General features: G+C 39.3%; 1 protein-coding gene across 1 annotated transcript; it reads left to right on the top strand.

Moving 5' to 3' along the window:
* The first annotated feature begins 1,018 nt into the window (after nucleotides 1-1,018).
* Nucleotides 1,019-21,057, top strand: eif2d (eukaryotic translation initiation factor 2D). Its single transcript, XM_061734820.1, has 15 exons — nucleotides 1,019-1,219; nucleotides 1,768-1,958; nucleotides 2,053-2,136; nucleotides 2,231-2,321; nucleotides 2,434-2,541; nucleotides 6,019-6,275; nucleotides 6,462-6,579; nucleotides 6,661-6,706; nucleotides 6,822-6,928; nucleotides 7,042-7,197; nucleotides 10,255-10,344; nucleotides 10,845-10,940; nucleotides 13,536-13,656; nucleotides 17,099-17,273; nucleotides 19,067-21,057. The coding sequence occupies exons 1-15, from the start codon at nucleotides 1,164-1,166 to the stop codon at nucleotides 19,135-19,137; spliced, it is 1,767 nt and encodes a 588-aa protein (XP_061590804.1). The 5' UTR covers nucleotides 1,019-1,163; the 3' UTR covers nucleotides 19,138-21,057.
* Nucleotides 21,058-22,661: the final 1,604 nt, after the last annotated feature.

Below are 22,661 nucleotides of genomic sequence, written 5' to 3'. Positions count from 1 at the left end.
GAAGCAGAGAAAATAATTTAGTATTTCTATCATAATGTATTTATATTTATGTAATTTTTCATCTAGTTGAATACAATATATTTGTGTTTGATTGTCAGTGCAAAGAGGGAGAGATGAAGAGGGGAATGAGAGGAGACAGTGCAGGCTCAGGAAGAACCAGGTACGAAAACAGATGGAAACTGTTAAGCTGAGAAAGAAGAAAAACGTTCAATTCACAATTTAATTTATCATACACATCATGGGCATAAACCTTAAAGTACAAGAAAATAAAAATAAAAAGTATGACGCTACATTTAAGCTTGGAGTTGTAAAATATAAAAATGCCTCGGTTACAGATTATTTAAACCGGTACATACCGTTTGCAATATTTGTATGTACAGATATGTTTACATTAAAGGTATAAGGTAAACATACTTTAGTATTTTTGTACTAAAAACATGTTACACAACATGTTACACAACAATATCCTGGAGCAGCTCTGTGTACAAACAAAGGCAGCGAATAACTGCCTGCTTCTTTTACGCCTAGGGTCCAAGTTGATTTTGGTATGCACTTTTCTTATTGGTTTTACTCATAGTGTTTCCTCTCCCAAAATAAAATGTGTTGTGCTTTTCTTTAACAAATGTGGGAATGATGGTCTAAAATTGCGTTAAAATATACAAAATGGTGAAATGTATCTTGCTTCGCCGGCCAGTAGTCTGAGTGCTCAGCACCCCTAAAGCTCGAATTGACCCTTTTATGCACGGAATTTCAGTACTGCAATATGGGAAATGGGATATCTAAATCAGTTCCACAGTTTAAATATGCTTGCAAGACATTGTTGTGTGGAAATGAAAATCCCTTCTTTTTTGGCCAGTTTAATGAAGTAAAGTCATTACAGAAATTCTAAATCAATTAAAGTTAGTTCATTTTAAGGTTGGAGGTCATTTTGTGTTTCGTAAAGCGTCTCGCCACTCAGCGGAACGGTATCTCATGCTGCGCTACAGTTTCACCACGGAAATATATACGTATCGGACCATCATGTCCAACGAGTTAAGTCGGCGAAATGCTTGCGAGATATTTATATTTTCCAAATAAAGTTGCCCTAAAAACCATGTACTGATTTTATTTGAGCAGTGGCGCGCTGAATTATTCGCTGTAACGTTAGTTTGGTATCTGAGAAGATGTTTGCGAAACCGTTTCGTGTCAAATCCAACACCGTAATCAAAGGATCAGACAGGTGAGTCAGTTTAGTTTCAAATGTCATGTAGCGAAATGAAATAGTATGAAATTAGAATTCTCTCATCGTTGAAGGTTAATGCCACAATCCTTCAGACATCTGCAGGATGTAACACCAATGACTTTTAAAACAAACAAATAAATAAATCCAAGAATTTGGACAATATCAATGAGATCAATTGTTTTACATATAAACTAACTTCTGTATTGTAATGTATGTATTCTAATATCCACGTGACGTTTTGTTTTCAACTGTCATTAATAACAGGATTTATTATCTTTTTAGTTCCATTAATTTACGGCTATTATGGGTTTTATTTAGCTTAATCTGGAACTCTGTGGCATCAGCAGAGGACATCCATTTAATCAGTCTTAAAACAAACAGGTTTCATTAAAATCTCAGCAAAGTCAGGTGGGGAAGCAGTTTGTTTTTTGTTGGGTTTTTTTTGAAGGAAAACGATTATAAATAAAGCATTATATGCAGGTATATGTATTTTTTTATGACTTGAACCTATGAATGAGACATTATGTTTGTGTTACTGCATCCAGGAGGAAGCTCAAAGCTGATCTTTTGGCAGCATTTCCTTTATTGACTGCTGATGAGCTTTCTGAGCTAATACCCAACAAAGAGGACTTAAATGTTGTGAAGGCTTATGCACACAAGGGAGAAGCCGTGACATTTTATGTTCTTCAGAAAAATCCACTTTTCTTTGAACTGGAAAAACGACTTCATCCAACAGGTAATACACATGAAATGAACTAAGACTGGGACAACAATAAAATAAAATAAAAAATGCTCAGGACTTAAGTGTTGTGTATTGTCGCACTTTTTAGTTTATGTTCTTTGGCTCCGCCCGGCTCTCTTGCCAGTGTTCAGGACATGGCCTCCTGTGCTTCAGAAGTTGGCCGGAGGAGCTGGTAGGTTTCCTTTTTTTCTTTCTATTTTTCTTAACATGATAAATTGTGTATCTTCATCTGGGTTAGTAATAAACAATATTGTGCTTTTCATAAGATCTCATGCTGCCAGGTGTGGTGGTGCCTTCAAGTGGTCTTCCAGATGTTCGGCAGGGGGAGTCTTGTGCAGTTACAGTCGTGAATAATAGGTATGCTTAGAATAAAAGACTTGGCCAGGATGTCATCACTTTTCTCAAGGATATAGATTTGACATCACTCAACTATTTTGTGTGGGTTTTTTTTTTTTTTTTTTTTTTGAAGGGCTCCTGTTGCAGTTGGGAAAGCTGCAGTGTCCACTTCAGAGATGCGCAGTTTGGGCATGAAAGGGCGAGGAGTGTGTGTTCTCCACACATACATGGATTATCTCTGGTAAGAAGCTTTCATCTGTTACGTTTTATCAAGGAATACTTCTGAAAATGTTCATTATTTTGACTAATAAACTTTGTGTTACAAAGCTTATTCATTTTTTTAGTTTTTTAGTCTGTGCTACAATTTCTGTCACTGTAAATACTTAATTTTGGTAAAAAATTACCAAATACCGAATCCATATAAATTTACATAGTAGGGCTGCACAATTAGATTAAATCAATAAAGGTATTAAATGAATATTTCACCTTTATTACAATTAATGATGAGTTTTTCTTTTTCTTTTCCTGAACTTAGCCAAAGTGTATCCAAATCTTCTCTGCCAATGCCAAACAACTTTGACTCTAGTTTGGTGAATTGAATGATTGAATTATATGGGCAACATATATTGGCAATGTAAGAATTTATCCATTTAACAAACAGGAGCCTCAGTAGTGTGTGGAAGAACCATACACAGCCTGGCTCCTCTCCCTCATGCTGGTCACCAGCCTGCTCACACACTGCTGTGAGATAGCATCCCTTCTTCAACCAGCATTTGTCACAAGTCAGCCAACGTGGTTGTGTTGGTCACTCTGCTCTGTTGGTCAGGTCTCCTGGCAAACCAGTCCCTCCTCTCCACTCCCAAACTCTGGAGGTGGTCTCTGATAAACCCACTCTGTGGGGGCGAGAGCTGTCATCTGAGTTTGGTCCAAGACTGTGGACATACAGTGGGGCAAAAAAGTATTTAGTCAGCCACCAATTATGCAAGTTCTCCAAATTAAAAAGATGAGAGGCCTTAATTTTCATCATAGGTACACTTCAACTATGAGAGACAGAATGGAGGAAAACAATCCAGGAAATCACATTGTAGGATTTTTACTGAATTAATTGGTAAATTCCTCGGTAAAATAAGTATTTGATCACCTACAAAAAAGCAAGATTCCTGGCAACTTCTTCTTTAAGAGGCTCCTCTGTCCTCCACTCGTTACCTGTATTAATGGCACCTGTTTTAACTGCTTATCAGTATAAAAGACACCTGTCCACAACCTCAAACAATCACACTCCAAACTTCACTATGGTCAGGACCAAAGAGCTGTCAAAAGACGTGAGAAACAACATTGTAGACCTGCACCAGGCTGGGAAGACTGAATCTGCAATAGATAAGCAGCTTGTTGTGAAGAAATCAACTGTGGGAGCAATTATTAGAAAATGGAAGACATACAAGACCACTGATAATCTCCCTCGATCTGGGGCTCCACGCAAGATCTTACCCCGTGGGGTAAAAACTATCACAAGAACGGTGAGTAAAGATCCCAGAACCACACGGGGGACCAAGTGAATGACCTGCAGAGAGCTGGGACCAAAGTAACAAAGGAACCATCAGTAACACACTACGCCGCCAGGGACTCAATCCTGCAGTGCCAGACGTGTCGCCCTGCTTAAGCCAGTACATGTCCAGCCCCGTCTGAAGTTTTCTAGAGAGCATTTGGATGTTGCAGAAGAGGATTGGGAGAATGTTATATGGTCAGATGAAACCAAAATAGAACTTTTTGGTAAAAAACACAACTTGTTGTTTTTGGAGGAGAAAGAAAGCTGAGTTGCATCGAAAGAACAGCATACCTACTGTGAAGCATGGGGGTGGAAACATCATGCTTTGGGGATGTTTTGCTGTGACCAGGTGACGAGTGACCAGGACGACTGATCTGTGTAGGGAAAGAATGACTGGGGCCATGTATCATGAGGTTTTGAGTGAAAACCTCCTTCCATCAGCAAGGGCATTGAAGATGAAACGTGGCTGGGTCTTTCAGCATGACAATGATCCCAAACACACCGCCTGGTCAACGAAGGAGAGGCTTTGTAAGAAACATTTCAAGGTCCGGGAGTGGCCAAGGGTTTTTGTGGCCTGTGCCAGTCTCCAGATCTCAACCCCATAGAAAATCTTTGGAGGGAGTTGAACGTCTGTGTTGCCCAGCGACAGCCCCAAAACATCACTGCTCTAGAGGAGATCTGCATGGAGGAATGGGCCAAAGTACCAGCAACAGTGTGTGAAAACCTTGTGAAGACTTACAGAAAACGTTTGACCTCTGTCATTGCCAACAAAGGGTAGATAACAGAGTATTGAGATGAACTTTTGTTATTGACCAAATACTTATTTTCCACTATAATTTGCAAATACATTCTTTAAAAATCAGACCATGGGATTTTCTGGATTTATTTATTTTTTTTCATTTTGTCTCATAGTTGAGATACCTGTGATGAAAATTACAGGCCTCTCTCATCTTTTTAAGTGGGAAAGCTTGCACAACTGGTGTCTGACTAAATACTTTTTTGCTCCACTGTACATAGTACTGAGGTGTCACCCCACACCATCACACTTCCCCTCACCTAAAGATGTTTCTCTATCGGTGCAGCATAGTGTTCTTTGCGTCTTCTCCACTCCTTGACCCCATGATCCAATTGCCGTAAGCAGAATCTGGACCCAAGTCTGAACATAATGTTCCTCCTCATGTTCAGTATCCAGTGCACGTGTTGGCGACATCAGTGCAAACGGGCCCGATGGTGAAGGGCAGTCCTGGCAGGCCTAGCAGCCCTATGAAACTGGAGATTGACTTGTGTACAGTCTGTTATGGATTGTCTGGGCACAGAGCCGTCGACCATATCAGCCTACAAACCCTGACCGCTAATCTGTAGGAAACGGCCTACGGTAAGTGCTGACAGGGTGAGGAAACGGTCTTCTTCGGGTGTCGTCTTCTTGGGACACCAACCTCCCAGCCTGTCTCTGACATCCCCCATTGCAGAGAAGATTTGGCAGATTTTTCATGGGCGCAACCGACCTACTCACCTCTGCTGCTCACCCACAAATGTATTCTTAAAAAAAAACAAGACAAGAAAAACCATTTAAAACGTAAAAGAACAGGATTTCCAACAATATCAGATTAATTGCCAAGAAGCATTGTTAAAGACAATGGATGCCCTCTTTGTCTTCGTCTTTCATTTCTCTTTTTACGAAACACTCCTTCCACCTCCTTGCCTGAAAACTATTCTGCTAACCTTTTAACCCACAACTGTATTTACTCTACAGCTTCCTGTGTTTACTGTTGTTGCTTTGGCCTAAAGCATCTGTTAATTGAAATGTAATTGTTTTGCTTGTATAGTTGTATTCCTTTGTGGCATAAAGTGTCACTTGGACACGTATGATATAATTTAACCAACCATGTGAATTCTCAGTGTAAACTGAGTATTTATTAAGCTCATCATCTATAAGCATAAGGGAGATTGTTCACTGATGCACAATGTTTTATCTTAAAAATGTCCTTCAATAACCAGTTCTGTGTATGCTCATTATAGTACATACGTCCTAAAGGACATCAATTTAATTTATAATCTTCTTAAAAACAACAATTTCTGGGGGGTCTATAGCTTTGGAAGACACTGAATATCAGACTGGTAAACTCAATTGTGTTTTTTTTGTTTCCATTTTCCATTTGTTTTTTTTTATAGGGCATTTGGCGATAAGTCAGGTCCTCCTTCTTTGCCAGATACAGGGAGTGAGGAACAAGACATGAACGGAGAGGAATATGACATCAGTGAGAACGAGGAAGAAGTTGAGAAGTGCGAGGAGCAGCAAAGTTCTGGTGAAACTCTCTTAGATCAAGCCTGTTGTGAGGAACTGAAGCTGGCAGATCCAGAGGAAGACCAAGTTGAAATTAGTGATGAGAAAGAAGCGCAAAACCAGGATGACCAGAAAACACCACAAGGTAGTCGATTTACGGTAGTCACATCTGCCTTTATGCTATTCGAAAAATGTTAACATTTCATATCATTTCAACATTTCATTTCATGGATTTTAAATATGAATTACAAAACAGTGGTACTAAATCTGTGTAGAATGAGACAAAGTAGAGAGAAAAAGATGTGATGCAGGCTATAATGTTAATTTGCAGAGACAATGGATGCCTTGCTGCTGCAGTGCTTTCTGCATGCACTCAAGAGCAAGGTGAAGAAATCGGACCTCCCTCTGTTAACTAGTACATTTCTCCGCAACCACATGTTCTCTTGTTGGTAAAGTACCACTCATGTTTTTGAAAGTGCAAAGGTGGCTTTAAAGGTGATTTGGTACTAAACCAATACTCTGATTTGCAGCCCAAGTGGAAAGCAACTTGATATCAAGAGATCCAGCTATAAAAAGGTATCATCATTTTGCAAATTAACCACTTCACTTCAGCATAGATAGATGTTTAACTGCCAACCTGATGCGAAACAATTTGTAACTGCATTTGCCCCCCCCCCCCCCCCCCCAATAGTTGTCCAAGTTTCTACAGGTCATGCAGCAGCAGCATAAGCTTGTGCGAGTGAAAGAACTCACCAAGGGTGTGGAGAGCATTGTGGAAGTGGAGTGGAAACATCGAGAGTGAGTCAAAACTTAGTTTATAGACATTATTGGCTGAAATTCAAATGTTGCACCCGCTCATGTTTAACTGACTTTTTCTGTTTTTCCCTGTGTATCACATAAACATTTTGTAGACTGCGTTCCTTCAGAGTTCCAGAGGAGACAGATGTTGAAGCAGCTCCTTTGCAGGATGCAGAAGAAGGAGAAATTACGTACCAACCCCCAGAAATTACAATTCTGTATTCTGTGCCTGCCCGTCTGGAGCCTCTCTTTTTAGATGCAAAAAAGAGGTGTGTTCGCGTGTGCTTTTTTTTTTTTTTCTTTCTTCTTTTCATGTCCCCACTCCCCATAGAGCCTCATGTTTGCATGATTTACACAGCAGGTTGGAATCACTGCAGAGGTGGAATCTGTTTACTTAGAAGAAATCCTGTGGCACTGAAGAGAGAACTTTGCTCCGAGTGATCTTAACCTCTTCACACTTCTGAAGAAATAACAAAGCATTCCCATCATGAAATTCAACTTTATATCAACTTCAACAGTCCCTTATATTGCAATTTTGCTTTCTTTTTCCCCCAATAATATCCTTTATAAGAGAAGGTTATTTTCTTCCAAACTGAGCAGCAAAGTGAGATTTCTGATTGTTAAATGACGAATCATAATTTTTCTACATTTATTTAGTCTCTCCCAAAGCGGGATGCACTTTTAACTGTAAGGAGCACTTAAGTCATAGGTAGCACTTTTTCTTTCAAAAAACAAACATTTTAGCTTTTCATAACGTAAGACGCAGGTTAGCAAAACATCTACGAAAGCTCATCTCCCAGTAAGTGTAAACTGTAAAACATTGAATTAAAACTTGCTAAGTTAAAACCATGCTTCTTCGGTGATTAAAAGGCTCATTGTTGGAATCCTACTCAGCACACTTAAAGAGATATATAAACCAGCATGAAGAAAGGAAATTAATATTCTATATATTTATATTTTATGAATTAGTTTCAGCATTGTTCGTCTTAAAATGTGGTATGAGTTGTATTTACAACACAATAACACACAAATGCATAATGTTCACACACAATGTATAATGTACATAATGTACACAGGGGCGTCAATTGGGTATGGCAAGGTATGGCAGCCGCCACACCAGTGGTTCTCAAACTTTTTTCGTCATTCCCCACTTTGAACAAGTGGCGATTTTCAAGCCCCACTTGCCCTGTCGCCCCAACAAAAATCTTGACGAATTACACACAAAACTGAGGGATTCCACACGGCATGCCGAATGGTCGCGAAAATACGGTTTAGCTATTAATTATTGCTATGTTTGTGTGTGCTATGTTTTATCTTTATTGTCAATAGCACTTATAGTAAAATAGGCATGAAATTGAAAATGTCCTCCCATTTGTCGCGCCCCACCTGACATGTCTCCGTTCCCCACCAGTGGGGCACGCCCCACACTTTGAGAAGCACTGCGCCACACCTTGGCTTCAGGGGAAAATGTAAATGTTTTTTTTTTAAATAGATTTATGGAATTACTCTGTCTATTTGTATTGATTATTCTATTATTTAATACTTATAAAATAACTACAAATGCAAGTCAGAACAACATGATCGATTTCACTAGGTATTATCTTTACCAACACTTGTATCCCCCCCCCCCTCATATTTTGAAATGATGGGATGATTGATGTCCCAGCGTCCCTGACGACAGTGGTCGCTATAAATCTCTTTTGCAGTGTTACTAACTTACAAACTTACAAAACTTACAAAATTACAAAAATGAAAAGAAAGCAGACAACCCCGCAATTGTTTTTCAAAGAAAGAAGGCAATTGCCTTCTTTCTTTGAAAAACAAAGTGATGTTGCCCCAGTCAGGCTATTAACGAGGCTGTTAGCCACTGATGGATTAATTATGCAAGTTCATCTTAAGGTAAGATATCAAATCACCCTACCCTCTTATAAATCTGTTTAAGGGAAATATTTTACTTTTTTTACTCTCTTTCTCTCTTCTGCTCCCTCCCTCTCCTTTTTGCATTTGGACTTTAACTGTTTTAAGTTAAACTGGGATGTCCACGTGATATTGTTGCACTGACATAGTGGATGAAGTGAACAGAATGAGTTAAATGGCGTTTGTCAGATACGCCTTTTCTGCTCTCTAACTCTCTGTCGCTTGCTGTCTGTGCCGAAACGGATGTGTATTGCGTTATCAGCACGTAAAGCCTGAATTATGGTTCTGCGTTAAATCGACGGCGTAGCCTACGCGTCGCCGCGTACCCTACGCCGTAGGCTCTTCGTTGGTGTAACGCGGAACCATAAATCAGCCTTAAGTGTAGTGTTCATAGTTAGCAGGATGTGAGGGAGGCTGCATTTGAAAAATTTCAAATTTTCTTGACCACAAAGATAAGCTACATAGCAGACTTATGTGATGAGTATACTGGGCATATTGATTGATACTGTAGTTAAGTTCTGAGACTCGTAACCTTGCCATACCTTAGCTTTGACTGAATTGACGCCACTGAATGTACACACACAACCACCCAAAATGTAAAACAACACTGTAGCTGGCAGACATTTCTTTTCAAGTGTACCATATGGAAGTCACATGGTGTCCATGACAGAACACTGCAGTGGAAGCCAACGCCCTCTATCAAAAATAAAGAACAGAAAAGCAACCAAAAAAAAGAAATCAATGCTTTGGCTGTGAAGTTTGTTTGGAAGAATGTGTGGTGCTAAAAGTGCATAGCTTACCAACGCTGCACCTGATGTTGCAGTATGGTGGCGGAAGCGTCATGATTTGGCCTTGGTTCACTGCTTCAGGGCCTCTTGTCATCATTGAGGTAAATCTGGAAATTAATTTTCCCTTCAAAGTAAATCCACCTCAGCATGTCTGAGCCAAAGCAGCTCTGTAAGACGAACGGAGAAAAATTCCTCCTGATCTAGAGCTGCCAAAAGGTCTGGCTTGAAATCAGTGGCTTGAAGCAAGCAGCCTCAAGCAGCCATTATTCCCAAGGCTTCACTTTGTATCCAAGATGTATTTTGTCACAGAGGTGGCTTTATTTTTCTTTTAAGGTCTCATAAATGTAATATAATATAATGTAATAGGATATAATGTAATGCTGCCCACCAGCAGTACAAACTGCAATGTCTACAATGATCAGACATGAATAATTAATGCTTCATTTACATTTTTTTCCTTAAAAAGCACAAAATTTAAGATGGAAGTTTCTCGTTCACCTGGATATAAGAATAATTACTATTTTTTTCCCCATTTGCAGATGAGCTGAGATGGCTTCAAGCCTTTCTAGCATTCACACATTTAGGTCCTGATGACTGACGTCTGCTCTGGTGTTTCTGCAGGAAAGGAACAACCATGCTCCCCGCCGAAGTAAGAAGTGTCATCACAGAATATGTGAAGAAGAATGAGCTGGTACATGAACATAACAAGAAGTAAGAGGACTATTAAGTTCTGAAACAGTGTTATTAAATTCTCAAGTGCGTCAGTTATAAGAGTTTGATAAAAGTCATGCGTTGGCTAATTTTCAGGTTTGTAAGGATAGCCAAGTATTATTTGCTTCTTACAATTAAATCCCTTTGTTTTGTCAGCTGGAATTAGAGACAAAGAACATCCGAGTTGGCTGAATACATGGAAGTCGTTCTTGTTCATTAGAACTGTATCTTGCCTTGGTTAACAATTTAAGCAAATCTAGCTCTGACCCGTGGCCATGTAACCTCATTACAATCAACTAATATGTTTAAATGGGACTGACACTGAAAAACAATCTAATTTCTTGTTTTGTAATAAAAGTGCATAAATCTTCAGGTGTGAAACGATTCAATAATTGGAGATTTCATTAAATTAGATGAAGTCTGTTCCGGAGCTGACATTGCTTAACAACGCTCCATCTGTCTAATTTTGTATTTTTTTTCCCTTTCTATTTTCTGACCAGTTATGTGACTATAAACCCTGCCCTCTGTGACTGCTTGCTGGAAAAATCAGAATACCAGGAGGTTGAGTCTCTCAAATGGGATGATCTCTTTAGCAGGTAAAGCATAACTTGTGTGTGTATTTATTTATTTATTTATTTATATATTGAAAAGACAGTTTACATGGAAAATATTTCATGGTGGTTGGAAATGCAATGGAACCGCACTGATGGAATTCAGAGAATGATTATTTATGATTATTTATTTTTTCTTCCTGGTCTCCTGTTGTTACTTCTGAACGTTGGTTAAGAAATTGTTTTTGCTTTTGAGCTCAAACACACGACTGATATCGATTCTTATTTTTGCGGAAATGCAGAAGTTGTTACCCTGTAACTTAATACCTTGAAACCAGAATCTCAAACAAGGCAAGATGGTTTGGGTTGGGGGTGCTGAAGAGAGGTTTCCAAACAAACAAAAGACAGCGATATATGATCACGCTATTTAAACACCACACAGTTTATTTAGGCTAATGTAAACCAGATATTGTAGACAGGTACATTAGGCAATCAAACTGATGACATAAACCACAGCTTGTATTTGTAGCAAAAAAAGGGTGGACCTAAAAACATGGTTACGGTTCACTTTGACACAGAAGAGACACATCTTTAATTGATGAATATCCACCTAGACATTGTGTGCTCCTCGGCGGCAGCTGATAACAAACCAATCACTTATCGAGGAGCTGTAGTACAGTTACGTTAAGCCTCCTCCAATACTCCAAACGCAGACTGACTCTCAGCTGTCATGGACACAAAATCTGTCATGAGAGCATTCATGTCTAAAGTGTCATAGTAGACCGTAACCTTGTTTTTAATCCACTCAAACTGGAGAGCGTGCGCTCCGAGGAGGCCACTGATGTTGGCAGTCAGACACAACTGTATGGGTTACCTAATCTGTTACTGTGCTGCCGTTATTTCAACGATTAAAGCCACCAGGTGTAGCTGAAACAATGTGTGGCTACCTCGTATGATAACTGATAACCACAATGCACAGCGCAGTCAAACACGTTTTGAAAATTATTTGTTATTATTAATGAACTGTATTAAATCATCTATATTGTGTATAAAACAAAATTCAACATTTTTGAAAAAATGTTAAAACATTCATTATTGCATTTACTTACCGTAGTTTTTTCTTTCAACTGGCGGCGGTGCCTTGACACACTAATCCAGCAGGAGGTGCTGCAGCACCCCCACTTCCTACGGCTATGATTTCAGCTAATCAAGTGGTGCGTTTGCCGTGTGACGAATCAGAAACTAACATCAGCGTCATACACCGTGTTGTCAATTTAGACATTGTCGCTGGATTCAGAGAGTTTTCAGATCACTGTAGCGACTTTTGTGTCTGCTTGTTTGTTTCCGAAAAATGATAAGCAGCAAATCCAGAGACATTTTCTGGTATTATTGAAGACTTTTGGATGCCCTGGATGCCCTTTGGATGTCTGCTTTATTGAGGAGGTGTAGAAGGCAGTCTAGAATTTACAGTATAGTTGAGTTCAAGTTTCCTTTCTAATTGGATATAAGATAATTAAAAGATTCCCAAACTCTGATTGGATATTTTGGGCAGATGGTGAAGCTTGTTGGCCCATCGGTGAACCTTGCATTATGAAAGTCCAATACAGTTACCACTTATTATATTTTGGGTTTTGTCTGCTGGAATTGTATTTGATCAAAGTAGCATGCTGGGTAGACAAAGCATACCAAGCAGACTGATCACAGTTGCTGTTTTTCTTGCTTCGACTTAAAGGGGACCTATTATGAAAACCGTTTTCTCTTGCTTTAACATATATAAAGTGGTCTCCCCTCAGCCTGCCAACTCAGAGAAGGAGGAAAGCAACCAAATTCTGCAGTGTCTGTACAGCCGCCCGGATGATCCATCCAGTGTGATGTGGCTTCTACGAGCCGTTCAGATTCTGCTCCCGTCGTTACGTAACGACTGGAGCGATGCGTGAAACCACGCCCACAACTAACTCTGGCCAGAACAACAACAAAAACTCCGTCGGCCGGAGCTTCCGCCATTTTTCCGTAGCCGTGTATCATGATGGCGTCTGTTCGAGCTAGACATGCAAATTGCTCTGTTGTTGGTTGTAAAAACCAACACAAATGTCTGTATTCTGTCTTTGTGCCCTCCCCTGCTACGTGTCATTCAGGCAGCCAATCAGCACAGAGCCTCATTATCATAGCCCCGCCCACTCAGAATCCTGCACAGAGAATAAGGTTAGAGAATGGGAAGATAAAGACATGGTTCAGAGGCTGAATTTCTCATTTATTTAGCAAAAAAAATCAAAAGCTTGTTTTTAAGACATTCAAGGCCTGTTTAAAATAGGTATTAGATGCCATAATAGGGCCCCTTTAATATTACTGTTTCTGGAGGTGTACTTGAGCCCACTTAAAAGCTATACTCTGGGCTCCTTATCAATCTTAATAAATCAGAATTGTCTACCATGAAAGTAGTAAAGATTCATCTAGACAAGTTTTCCCAGCACGTACCCGGTATTTGCATTTTTGTGTATTGGGTGCCATTTGGTAACATTTTTGTTGATCACATGCTATAGATTACTCTGCTAGTAATAGTTTATAAAAATAATATTTGCAGGTACAATTCAGAGATGTCTGTAGATTGTGTAGATTAAACATTAAACTTGTTTTTCACAGGACATTGGCAAGAATGCAGGAGTGCTATCAAGTTGTCTTCCCTGGACAAGCACCGATCATAAAGAAAGGTCATATTGAGCCTGTAGACATCTCTGTGGCTTCTCGGGGCTCTAACAAGAAGGTGACTACATTTGTAAAAAAAATTACATAATGTGCAAAATACAGACAGTTGGTATTTTTTAAATGTTTTGATCAAGTACAGATATCATGTTAATGAGCATAACTGAGAGAAGTATGCATAGAAAGCACATCTTTTCATTCATCACTAAACAAAAGAGGTCTTCCCCTATACAAGCATCATCATTAAAGAAAACGGTCGTAATGTAGTTTGGTTGGACAACCAAGATGGCAATTGAAAAACTTAAATCAGTTCAGTGAGGTCATGGACTATGCCTTTTGAGGGCTGAGAGAAGATCTTTGCTAACTGTTTGGTGGGTCGTGAAGGGAAAGCAGTGCTCCACTGGGTGCCGCTGACCTTTACTGGGGCCGTCATTGATCATGGAAGCGTTACTTCAGGATCTTATTCCTGCACGGTGGAAGGTGTATCTGTGAGCTCCCATCACTGGGGCTGAGGCTGTCGAGGTAGTTACAAAGCTCCATGGGGGCAGGACTCCGGGGATGTATGTAGTCTGCTCAAGTTCCTCAAGGATGTTGTATTGCTGTCTTGGTCGACACGTCTCAGCCCCTCTGGATAGGCAGACTGGGGTGTTGGTTCCCCTTTTTACCCTGCATTCACACTGAAAGCGTCACAGGCATCATAGGCAGCCGGCTGCCATTAATTTTCTATGAAAACGCGCAGCGGGAGCAGCAAGAGCAGCAAGAGCAGCGGAGGCAACGGGAGCAGTGTCGTCCAATCACAGACCGGGATTCCCGCAGCGAGAACCCTCAATGCAGATTGTACTTTCGTGTGCACACAAACGTGCACTCATTCTCATGCGTACAGGAGCAGAGCTGTGCACTAACAAACTTATTTTATCAGGAATTAATATATTTCATCCAGCAAACTGACATTTTTGCTGATTTGACTGCCGTTTTTACCTGAACTGCTCACGTGAAACACGTATCTGATGGGTGAGGATCTGGATGGTCCGAATGATTTTATTTGCTACATCGATCCAACGCAAAATAATTAAAAACCGTGCTTATTAATCACAAAACACAGTTTAAACATCATGACCAAATCCGCTGGGACCCGGTGTGTCAGTGTTCACCACAGACACTGCAGCTTCACCGGCACCAACGGCTCTGACGGTTGCTGTTTATCCGCGGACCAAACTTGTTAAAGAGAGCATCAAACTCACTCTTATCTATGCGGAAATAACGCTAAAATATAAATAAGGCTTTCCAAAGTGTGATCTATGGTGAAATAGGAAACTGAAGATGTGCACGCTATATATAGATATGTGTAGACTGTTCCTTCCACTTCTGCAGTGCAGTTTTAGCCCCGCCCACTCCAGGCCCCGCCCACTGCAGGCGTCGACAGTGATGCAGCTTTCAGTGTGAACGCACCAAGCGCACCAGGCAATGAAGTCTGATTCATTTCCAATGACAGCTGGCCTTCGTCAGGGCTGCCTTTTCTCACTGTTCCAGGAACAGGCAAGGACTGTTGGCCTCATCAGCTCATGATCTTCAACCCTCGCTGGAACAGTTTGAAGGGTGTGAATGAGCATATCCAAATCATGTTTCTCAGTCAAAAAAGGGTGAAACACCCTCTCCAGGTGTTGAATGAGGTACTACCTCAAGTGGAGAATCTCATGAGTGAAAAAAGAGATTGACAGGCGGGTCAGGGCAGTTTCTTCAGTAAACGAAATAACAAGAACACCGATACAGGCAGAGATTCCTCTGTCGTGTGGCTGCACTCTCCCTTAGAGAGTGGGTGAGAAATTCCCCCATGCGGAAGGGTTTTTGAGTAAAGTCGCTGCTTCTCCACATCAAGAGGAGCCAGTTGAGGTGGTTTGGGCATCCGGTTAGGATGCTTCCTGGATGATGAGTTTAATTGTATTAAAGCCCTTATTGCAAGACCTCTGGACCTGAATGTGCAAAGAAGATACTTCCCAAAATGAAAATGCTCATGGAAAAACCTGACCATCCTCTTCACAACTCAGTTGGGGACTTCTTCAGATTTGCAGCAACGCACACTGTTACATGAGATCCTTCCTGCCCACTGCCATTTCTCTTATTAGCAGATATAAAATCAAAAATATTTTATACAAATCCACACCTTTATTCTTTATGCAAAAATTTAACACTGTCAGAACACTTGTAGGAAATGTAGGAGACAGCAGTGTCCTGCATAAACTTTACTGGGATCTTAACTCTGTTACAAATCAGTAAGACAACACACATAATAAAAAGGAGCAAAATCTGTCTGAATACAGGATTTTTATTGAGATGTCACAATGTTGTTCTTGCATTTTCCTTTCTGAGCGCAAGGCATGTTTATTTGTATAGCACATTTCAGCAACAAAGCAATTCAAGATGCTTCAAGGAGCGCAGCGCAGCTTTCTGGATAATTCCTATTTTTATCACAGTAGTAACAGATTACATGTGTCTTTTTACTTTTAAATCCTCTTCAGACAGAATCTCAAGCTCTGATGCACCACAATAAGTAACACACTCCACCCAAACCACTAACACTAAATTTTATGCCTTTTTGGCTGTACAAAGACTTATTTACTGAGATGGTGAACCACAAGAACAGCCAAGTGAGTGTGGGCATATTCACAAAGTGGTGAAGTTTTATGAAGATAATTGTATTCTCTTTTCGCCAAAGTATTGAGGACCAAAACTGACATAATTAAAAATAAAAGCACAAATATATATATTTTGTTTTTCCTTTTCCTTATACGTGTGTTTTTGTCAAATCTTTTTTTTTAATATGTAAATATATAAACATTTTTAGATATGACTTTCTGCCATTTCTTTCATGGTTTTTCTTTCATGACATTTGATAGATTAAAACAATGATCCTTCTCTTTGAGGTTTGATTGTTTTATGAGTTTTTGAAGGAATCAAGTCTTTTTTCCTTTTTTTTCTAGCAAAAATAAGTGCTTTTTTTAAGTGGACAAGCCACCAATGTACTGCATACTAGGACTTATTTGGATTTAAACAAGCCTTTTAAGAACTATATAGTAACAACTAACCATAGGCAGAAATCATGTGATTCTGTACGAGTTGAGGGAGTATTGTTGAAGGTGCATTTATTTTCTAAAATGTACTGGGTTTCTAAAATAGCATTGGTGCTTGTGAGCATCATAAAACCTTTTCCTTGCGTAAAAGTTGTACATTTCTCTATAATAGTGTGAAGAATGTTTTCTGTTAGACAGTTGCATCACTTGCATGGCCTCAATAAATCGTGATATTAACTAAAAGATTTACTGAGCGGGAAGAATGAGTGTCTCATTTTTATGTTTTGACAAGCATGATGTTTTTTATATCACTTCAATCTTGCGTTTGGTATTGCTGCATTGTCATCTGTTTTTTTTTTTATCCACCATCATGACTGATGTCACCTTGTATAACTTACTGCTTTAACTCCCGTTGTTTGCGTATGCTCCCTTTAGGTGACCGTAATAAAGAACTTGGAGGCGTATGGTTTGGATCCTGCAGTTATTGCCTCGGCTTTACAGCGTAGAGTCCAGGCCAGCACTGTGATCCAACCTGTCCCTGGAACCAAGGACAGAGTTCTGGTCCAAATCCAAGGCAACCAGGTCCATCAAGCTGGCAATATGCTGATCGGTATGCAACTTAACACTTGATACTATTGTATAAAGTCACTTGAAAAAGATAGTAAAGCTTTCAAATCCAAGTTTTTACATGTCAGAATATTTTCAACCACAGGTAAATGACAACTTGATTATAGTGTTCAGTAGTAATGCACAGAAATACATTTGCTGCCAACCAAACCAAGCATATAATAAGAAACACCTCATACCAGATGTCAAACGGGTGGTGGGAGACGATTTTATCTCATGTTGCAGCCACAGGAAGTGGGCACTTTGCAGCCACTGAGTCTCCTGAACTCATCTGCACAGAAGCATTCAAGAGTGAAATTTGAGCAAAAGCTTGGCTGAGTTTGGATTGTGTAACATGACAGCGAGACCAGGCACACTGTCAAATCACCAACAGGTGGTTCTACAAGCTGCATCATGTCAGGTGTTGTTAATCAGAGGTTGTATTTACCTGAACCTAAGTAATGACAAGGGCCGGGTTTCCCAGATCAGTTAAGTAGTTCTTAACAGCGAAAGACTTCTTTCAAACCTTCTTAAGGAGCCTGTGAAAGAAAATCGCGTTTCCCAGAGTCGCTATTAGCTTAAGTATCTCTTTCATTAAGAAGGAAATGAAAGATGCTGCTGACCCAGTCTTTACAACCATCTTAGTGAACAAAGACTCACAGATCCAGCCGCGTCAGGCAAATCAATATCACACCAAGTAATGAGATATTAAAACAATGCACCCCGCACAAATTTTGATTTATTTTATACTTTAGATTTATATTGTTTAGCATTTATTGGTGACAGCAAAGGGGGAAAAAAAAGAAAAATAAGGAATGACAAGTGTGTTCCTGTATATGCTTTATGCATTACGCACAATAAAACGATCATCATGAATATCATTTATTTGATAATTTGGCTGCTATACAGCATGTTCTCGCTGCAAATCAACTGCGTCACCGTGCGCGAAGCAGAACTGTTTATATGAACGCATTGGTGCGTCAGCACTTCAGTCCCCTGGACGTACTGTCGGACCGCGCTGTCCAGGCAGCCGGGACACCGATCCTCCTGCGCCGCGCCCGAGCACCTACATGTGATGACAGGGAAGCAGCAGCTGAAGAACGAGATCCTTTGATGAATCGCAATCTGAAGCCCTGTATAATTGTAAAAAGAATTTCACTTATCACGGGTTCTTTTTGGAACATAACCCCTGCGAAAAACCAGGGATTGCTGTAATTCCACGTTGCGATTTGCGCCTTCTCTTGGCTCATGTTTTTGAACGCACACACACGCCCACCACGTTTCCTCCCGGTCTATGCGTGTGGGGAAAAAAAGCCTCACTGTAGCCAGAAATAACGGAGTAACGCACCGTTTGGATGAAAAAGGGTCATTGAATTATATTTATCATCTTAATTTTTCATTATAACGCACAGGCAGCAGGGAATTAGTGCGTTAGGCAGCAGTGCTGCGTGTGAAAATGCGCTGATAGTGATCGGTGATCGATTTGCCTGGCATCGATTGATTTGGTTTCAGAACCGGACAGCTGCTCCAAAGAGCTTCTGAAAGAGCGAAACTAAAGAGCGGTGTTAAGAAGTAATCTGGGAAACACCCGTATCTTAGGGTTCTCTCTTAAGTGAAACCTTCTTTGAACCTCTCTTAAATCCTTAAGAGAGGTCGGATCTGGGAAACCCGGCCAAGATCATTTTCCATTTTATTATTATTATTGATGGCCTGACCTGTGCTTTTTTTTATGTTCTTTTATACCACGGATACTTATTCTTGTTGAATAAACAAAGTAACGTTATTTTTTTTTTTCAGATCATTATCAAATTCCTCGCAAGTACATCCAGGGGCTGGACAAACCTCCTAAAAGTGGCAAGAAAAAGTAATGTTTCAGGTTGCTGTGCCAGCTGATCTTCCTGCCTTTAAAGCTGCTACATTGTGAGGAAAGACTGCAAACTGTTGACCATTAATTCAATAAAAATCGGCTCTTGATTCACTTTCATATTCAGCCTCTCACTTGATGACAGCAACAGCCCTCCTGTAACCATGATATGGATGTTTTCACTGTATTCTAAAGAGAAATAAAAGTCCACTTGATTTTATGCTTTGACTCACAATTGGATTTCAGAATAAAATTATTTATTATGAGATTAGGTAAGCATAGACTTGATTTCTTTTTTTTTTTGTCTGTTTCAGCTAAAGACTGAAACACATCTGTATTTGTTGCTGTGCTCATTAATATGCTAATGAGCTGATTTAATAAGCTATGTGAATAGATCAAAGTACCATTACCTGTTGAACAGAAATACAGTCATCATGGTGTCACTCTGCAGTCATTTCTGTTCTCTCACTTGTTGCATTGAGGAAGCCACACCAGTATTAACTCTTGTTTTTCTTCTTGCAGCATCCATTATTTTGTTGTTTTTGTTTGTTTTCTCTCCCCGTTTTCATCCCACACCAGTTTTTGTTGCATCCTCAGAAATTGAGCTGGTTCGCTGTAGCTGCACATTTTGTTACTTCCATTCACCAGAGGAAGCTCTGCCTATCGCGGCTCACACACACACACTGAATGTGCATGAGGCGAGCACAGGCAGCTCCCACAGAAACCAACAGAAAGTGTGACCAATCATTTTCTGAATAATGCAATTAGGTTTACTTTTTATAGTGGCCATGGATGACAAATGTTTTCCATATTCATCTCAGAACATTTGTTTCATAATTTATTGTTAGAAAGTGAAAAATTATTTTAACCAGTTGCATGAAAATTGCCTAATGAAGTGGCCACATGATCAAGTATTTTCATTTTCTTTTAGGTCATATACTTTAAATTATTTAAATTGAATACCTTAGCCTTCACATTTTCAATTTTACAGTTTTTAATTCTTATAAAATACAAACACAAAGAAACGTATATTCATTTAAAAATCAAACAGTTTATCCGAAATCAGCCAGTATGCTGTTTCTAAGGATTCGCAGCAGTGTTATTTAGCATCAGTGATGTCACCACAACAAAACAAATGATTTTTTTTTTGTCCGTAACTTCCTAAACAAGTCTTCATTTGATTTGCTGTATTTTATCTCTCTCTTAAGTGATGTACTAAGCTTTAATTCAGATCTTGTACCTTTCAACAGTGCAGCCTCAGTTGTGTCAAGGTGGGGTCATTGTGGGGACCTGCCGTTTCATCTGCTATTTTTATGATTTGTTAATCACATTAGCAAGTTTTTGTTTTGAAGTCTCTGGGTTGGTTTAAAATTACATTTCCCCAGTGTTGTGTGTTTGTCTTTATACAATACTGATCTTCCACCCAATTACTTTAGCTCACCCTTTCATTGAATTTTCTGGTTATGCCATCCGTATCATGTCTGCATTACACGTGGCACTTTAACTTCATTTCTTGGATTGTTGCACATATTTGTAAAGAACATTACAAACACAAACAAGCAGAATTAAAACAATGACATTATGATGAAAAACAAAATAGGCCGCATCTTTAAACTTGGTACAGGAATAGCTATCTTCCCATGGCTGATGCTACTGATGCTACATTACCGTTCCAACAGTAACAATGAGGTCTATTATTATTCTGCATTTGAGATTATGGCAGTCAAACGACTTCAGCTGTTTGGTTTGTCCCCATTTCTCCTGACTCCACCGTTATGTCCATGTTGTTAACAACCAATTTAAAGGAACATTCTAAAGTTGGATTAAAAAGAAAAAAACAAAGTAGGTCTATTTGTCGATGGTAAGAAGTGTAAACCTTTTGTTAGGAACAGAATGTCATGAATTGAAGCAGTTATGTGTCAGAGAAGAATAAACATTTGCAGCAAACTGGCACTAAAACCTGGTTCCATCCTGGACATTTTTCCTACATCAAAATTAATTATTATGAAGCCGATAAAAAGGCTCTCAGACACCTTTCCACTACAGACAAAAATTAACTTTAACTTTGTAAATGTGCAGAAAGTGTATCAGAAGAACTTTTTATACAGACTTTTCCTTGCCACTGCCACCTTGTTAGAAGGTCATACAAACTGACTACCAGTGTTGTGCTTGTACCTTTAACAGACTACTTTTTACAGATGCTAAAGAAAGATATTTCATTGTCTCTGGTTTTTACAACTTTATCTATAAGCAGAACACTTTCCTCTTTTTACGTCTACTAAGTAGTTCATGCAACATTCGGTGGTCAGTTTGTAGAGACTGTGCAAACAGTCAGACATACACGTTTATGTAGCTACACATACAACAATTAAAATGACTCGTTTGTCTGCATGGGCCTTAATGTAATTACATTTTGGGTTGAAGAATCATAGTCGCAATTCATTTTGACATAGGTCATTTGCCCAAAGTGGTGACATTGATCGCCATGTTGCTGCAAACACATGTACTGATCTCACCTAAAACTGCAGATTCACATAATTTAGATCACCTAATTACCATTTGATGATGGAACTAGTGTAGTTTAAATCCAGGAATGTTAATTTAATTGGGTTTCCTTTCAGTGTCACTGGACACTTTATGAATATGTCCTCATGAAAAAAGAAACTCATCAAATGCAAATTTTAAATCACTCAGTTTCTGTAGAGTATAATGTCCAATAAGGAATTATACAAAATATTCACTTTAAAAGAGGAAAATATGAATTAGTTACACTGATGCCAATTTGCAATTAGCATTTTGCACGTCCCAAATAGAAGTTAAATGGTTTTGTTTTTTAGTTTTTCTTTCATTGGGTTTGAGCTATTTGGGGAAAATAATAGATGAAAAAAACGTCTTGATTCCATTAATTAGTCGAAACAGGCATTGGTGGTATGGCTTAATTCTCAGAAATGCTTAAACATTAACCCATTGTATTATACAACATACGCTTATAATAAAACAATATATAAAACTGTCATGTTTGCTTTGCTGAAAAAAAAACAAGGCCGTACCTTTCACTACAACTATGTTATGATGCTTATCAGATTGAGTAATCTTTGCACATCTGTACTTGGATTGCAAACCTCCTTGCCACGAGTGATAACAGTTGTCAAATCAGGGCATCTTGTTTGTTTGCTGACACTCTGGAAACCAATTGCAGGAAATTAATTCTGAATTTTAGAGTCCGACGTCAAACACTGGAAATGTGTGTCAGGTTTGTCAACATATGGGAAAGGCATCAATTTACTTTATGGGGACAGAATGAATGAAACACAGTAATCAAGACACCAACAAGCAGTTTTTATAGCGTGTTGGAACAATTAAAGGCTGTGTTGTCTCTTGAGAAAAACAGTCATTATCTGGTTACGACTGCAATGAAAGTATTTCTCTCATCTCATGACACTTGAATTTGCACCTCTTCAAACTTTCACGAGGATTCAGTAGTAATGTTTGGTTAAGATACTGATGTTGCTTTTCTTCTCTATACTT

This window comes from Cololabis saira, chromosome 12 (assembly GCF_033807715.1).
Source record: "Cololabis saira isolate AMF1-May2022 chromosome 12, fColSai1.1, whole genome shotgun sequence".
Lineage (NCBI taxonomy): Eukaryota > Metazoa > Chordata > Actinopteri > Beloniformes > Belonidae > Cololabis > Cololabis saira.
The sequence above is the reverse complement of the archived record's forward strand: the minus strand, read 5'-3'. Positions and strand labels throughout refer to the sequence as shown.